Source organism: Tupaia chinensis, unplaced genomic scaffold (genome assembly GCF_000334495.1).
Source record: "Tupaia chinensis unplaced genomic scaffold, TupChi_1.0 Scaffold000544_1, whole genome shotgun sequence".
Classification (NCBI taxonomy): Eukaryota; Metazoa; Chordata; class Mammalia; order Scandentia; family Tupaiidae; genus Tupaia; species Tupaia belangeri.
The window spans coordinates 2,670,275-2,675,152 of record NW_006160056.1 but is presented as its reverse complement, the minus strand read 5'-3'; the positions used below and the strand labels follow the sequence as shown (position 1 = coordinate 2,675,152).

At 45.2% G+C, this 4,878-nt stretch overlaps 1 protein-coding gene across 2 annotated transcripts in view; it reads left to right on the top strand.

Annotated features, from left to right (window-relative positions):
* The first annotated feature begins 1,327 nt into the window (after window positions 1-1,327).
* SLC25A13 (solute carrier family 25 member 13) overlaps window positions 1,328-4,878 on the top strand; it is a 225,507-nt gene continuing 221,956 nt past the window's right edge. For both annotated transcript variants that reach the window (XM_006157502.3, XM_006157501.3), the window contains exon 1: window positions 1,328-1,484. In XM_006157502.3, the coding sequence (XP_006157564.1) occupies window positions 1,470-1,484 (15 nt within the window). In that variant the 5' untranslated portion in view covers window positions 1,328-1,469. The remainder of the gene's footprint in view (window positions 1,485-4,878) is intronic.

Genomic DNA, 4,878 nt, shown 5'->3' with positions numbered 1-4,878 from the left:
TAGGAATCTGGAGTAGTATATTCACACCACAGCACAGAGAGATCATGTTAATGTATTGTAAACCTAGCCACCATGCTTTCTGCCTTACAGTCCTTCAGTTAAGCTGCATACCCTTCAGCATAGCACCCAGGATCCTCCATGACATAGCCTTTACTTGCCAGTCCAGACTCCTTTTCCTTCAGTCTCACAGCTCAAGTTACCCTTCATAATCAAGATTTGTGGTTCCCCAGCAACTTGAACACCCTCCTCGCCATGCATCTCAGACCCTTTCCTGCTTTCAGCTCAGGCATCATCTCTAAACAGCTTTAGTTCTCAGTGCTCTTCGGTGTCCTGGGAACAGGCTGTTGCCTTAACAGGTTGTATGAGAGTTCACATTTATATGTCTGCTTTTTCGCTGCTAACTCTTCAGCTCTTTGAGGGCTGGGAGCAGCTCTTTAGTTTTTGGGTTTTTTTTTCTCCTATGTGTTTAGCACATAGTATGCACTCAATCAATATTGACTAAAAAACTGATTATAATAAATACTTTGGCTGATATAACTACAATACATAAAACATTAAAAACATGTTTCTTGATCACCATGACCTTCTGCATTTCGATGACTGGGACAGATAAATGAAATTCTGATAAAGAGGTATAAGACCTCTGGAAGTCATACCTGCAATTTTTCAATTAAAACTTGGATTTATTGTAGGACCCTGGGACTCCTGCCCTTTACTGTTCTGGTATACAAGGTTAAAATGGAATAGTCCCATAAATACATGTTCTGCACTATACTCACTTGTTGAATACCAGGTCTACCAGATTTGACCTAAAATAGGCTTCCCAACAACATTTGGCGCCCCTTCAACCACTCCATGTTTTTGAATCAAAGGTTTTCTGGATACATTACATTCAGTGCACAGCGGAGCCCCTCTGAGAGGAAAAATAAATAAGGAAAATGTGGCTAAACAGGAACTCTGGTGGAGTTCCCAACTTCCTCACACGCTGCACCAACTGTGTCACTTTCCTGGCCCTCCTATCCTGCCCCAAGGATCCTAGTACCGCCTGAGCCAGTAGCTGCCCTCACGGAGCCACCTTCCCTTAGGTGACCAGGTTGCACCCAACCATGGACCGCTGACCCCTGCTGAGGGACCGCCACTGCCCAACACTGTAGTGGGAGTCACGTGTCCCTGTCCTGGTCAGGGACCCGGACCTGGGCCCTCCCTGGCCACAGGGCAGAGGCCGCCCGGATCACGCGCGCCCGGGCGGCCCTGGCCCAGCCCAGCCAATGGGCTGGCGGGGGCCGCCTGACCAAGGGGCGGGCGCCCCCCCCAGGACCTGCGCCGGCCGGAGGGCGTGGGGAGGCAGGCCAGACGCGCACGCTGCCGGGCCGGATCGCCACCCCCGCTGCCTACCGGACGGGAAGTGAGCCACCGGGACGCGAGTTCCAGTGAGTGCTTACCGCAGCCGCCTGCACCCGGGACGAAGCATGGCGGCCGCCAAGGTAAGCGTCTGCCGGCGGACCCTAGGGGGCTGGAGGCCGGGGCGCTCACGTGCCTTGGTTGGTGCAGTGGGAAAAGCAAAATGGGGTGCTTAGCAGCTGTCCCATCTTGCAGCTGCAGGCGGGAGGAGAATGCCCCTCTTGGGCAGCACCGTGCTGGGACCGAGGCCCGACCTTGCAGCAGAAACTTTGTCGGATGGACACTCCCCCTTGGCCGCGGAGGGGTGTCGGTACCGGTTGGGGCTGAGCCAGGGCCGGCGAGGTGGAGCCGGCGCAGTTGGGGCCCAGTGTACTAGGGGCGGGGAAGGACTCAGGGTCGGCAGGTGCCCTCGATCCCCTCAGCGCGCTCCTGGTTGTTGGTGACCAAGGCTTTTCCCTCTCGGGAGCACAGCCTGGGCTGAAGCCTGATCCTATTACGTTTTAAGAGCTCCGCCCCAGCGGGTGGGGAAGTCACCTTGACTTCCGTTTTGGAAACTGGCGGGGATATTTGGCCTGTGCCCTGGACCCTTCTTTCTCTCTTTTTTCCATCTTTCCTTTTCCTCTCTCCATCTGACAACACTTACACACTCGTCTCAGAACGCTCGAGTGGCTTCTTTTTGGAAATGACAAAACAGATTGTCCTGGGAGCCTGTCTCTCTGTGAAGTTCTACTTAAAAGGAATTGTGTGTAATGCGAATTATTCACTAACCCAGAGGAAAGGCAGCTCTGACAACTTGACCTTTGCTCTTTCACCATTTCTTGAAACCTGGACACTATTTCAGTCTCTTTGGGCTGCATTTCAACTTTTCTGGCAGAATACCGTATTTAGTCCCAATCACTTGAATCATTGGAATTTATTGCTTTTAATTTTAAGTTCACTAAGGCAGCCCTTTAATCAAGCCTATACAACTTCTTAGCTCATTTTAAGTGCAGTGAACTTAAATATACCCAACGTTTCAAACATTTGTCCTTAATCAAAACTCTGTGATAACCCTCAAGAGGAAAACATGGCCAACACATCATATTCCTATTTATTCAAGCAAACTAATCACATTTGCAATGGAAATTGTAAGCAGACAAATATATTTAAATGCTGTTCTATGACTTAAGCCTCTCCAGGCTTCCCAAATCTGCAGGCTTCTTCATGTTCCTAGACTATGTGGTTAAGTGATCTTTCTCTTCTTTTCTGTAATTACTCTGAGTTCTATCCTCAGGAGAGTGTTCTGAATGTGTGTGTGTGTATGAATTATGCCATGTGAACATGCAGATATATAATATATATATATATGTAAGACATATATATATATGTCTTAGGCTGATTCTTTGAGTATCACTAGGTTTCATCTTTCATCTTTGGAATCTACATTAACTTTCAAACTCAATAGCCCTTGACCTTTACTTGGCATTAAATTTGCATGCAAGGGGACCAGCAGATGGCATAATGTTTATGTTGCTGGTCTCCTACATAGTTGACCATGGTTCGAGTCCTGTATTCAGAGGCTTAAAACTCACACTGGGTGTATGTGTGTGGCCAAAATCCCAAGAGGAGAATAGAGAAGAAGAGAGTGTGGCCTTGCCATCCCCCCTTGGGGGATGTGTGTGTGTGTGAATTTTTGCTTTCTTTCTCTCTCTGGCTTTCCCGTGAGCACACATGTTCTATAGCAAAAATCTTTCTTAAAAAATAAAAATGCATGCGAGTAGAGTATAAGGATTGATATATATTTATTTTCTAGAGTTACTGGGAGTAGATACCCATTCTTTTTTTTTTTTTTTTTAAAGTTTATTTCATGAAAGAGAGAGGAATAAGCACCCTCAAGAGGGCCTCATGTCCTGGTCTCTCCTCCTCTTACCAGCCAGCTAGGATCATGCATGCAAACTTTCACTCCCCATGTGTGCAGCCTACTTGGTACCAAACCCTGATCTTCCATAGGGCTCCAGCATGACTAAGCCACATGCTACTGCTGTGTCACTGCTGTCAGACCTGTCATTTTTGTACCTGTAGATGAATTAAATAATTTTACTTTATTTGGAGATAAAATAATTGAAGACCTTAAATTGAGAAATGTGCATAGGTTAAGACCTAACTAATAGGAAGTAAAATAAGTGGCATGGAAGCTGGTTCAACATTTTGGTTGTATTTTTAATTAAGATGTCAGATCATATCAATGGTTTCTAGCCAAGTAGTTAGTCAGGAAAAATGAAACATTTTCATTTCACTTGAGAACTTGTGTTTTTGTTTATTTATTTATCTCAACTCACCCGTTTCCAGAATTTCTGATGGTTCATGTCATATGTGCATATACTTACAATCCAACAAGACAGATCAAAGTCAAGTCTCAGGTAGATGAGAAAAAACAGGATAATGGGAAAGTAAGATTAAGCCACGACTAAGGCTAGTAGAATATAAGTATGTGCTTGCTAGATGTGCCTGCATTTTCTAGCAGTGCAAAGTAGAAACCATCAGGGAGATCAGTTCTTTAGGGGAGAGGTCCTCTTATTCTACTATCTACAGGCAGTTTCTCCCCAGGTCCTTTTATACGCTGTGGATGAACTGCATTTGAAACTACTTCATGACCACAAATAGGATGTTTGTGGATTCCATAAGGCCCTTTCTAAAAAGCCTATTTCTGTGGGCATGAGGGAAGAATCCTCAGGATGAGTGGTGTATCAGGTGGAGTGGATGGGGAAGAGAGAAGTTCCAATCCGGTGACTGGAAGCAGCAAATGAAAGGCAGAGAAGTGGGAGTACATGCTGCATTTAGGAAATATCAGGTAATTAGGAAAATAAACCCCTGAAAGTCAGCTAAGATTTACTGAGTAATGTCTTAGTTGATTTTCTGCTGTTGTAACACAGTACCTTAGACTGCAGTCATTTATCAAGAAAGTGTCTTTGGCTCATGTTTCTGGAGACTGGAGAGTGCAAGAGCATAACACTAACATCTAATGAGGACTTTCTGGCTAAATTATTCCATGGTGGAAGGGCAACTGAACATGAGAGATGGGGGACAAATAGGGCTGAATTTATCCTTTTATCAGGAGCCTGCTCTGTTCATAATTAACCCACTCCTGAGGTAATGGCATTTATTCATTCCTGAGGGCAAAACCCTCTTGACTTAATTACCTGCTAAAGGTTCTACCACCTAATAACATTGCATTAGGGACTAAATTTCCAACACGAGATCTTTGGAAGCATACTCAAACCATAGTAAGAGCTTACTAGATACCCGGTAGAGTTTTAAATATTTTTCTTTATTAACTTCATAAATGCCTCTTACAGCCTTATGAGTTAGAAGCTATCTCTGTTTTAGAGATGAAGGCTCTGAGATGCCAAGATAGACACCTGGTCTAAGATCTTATAATTAGGAAGTTATGGAGCTGAGATATACATCCTATTAGTCTGGCTCCAGAGTCTTCTCTTT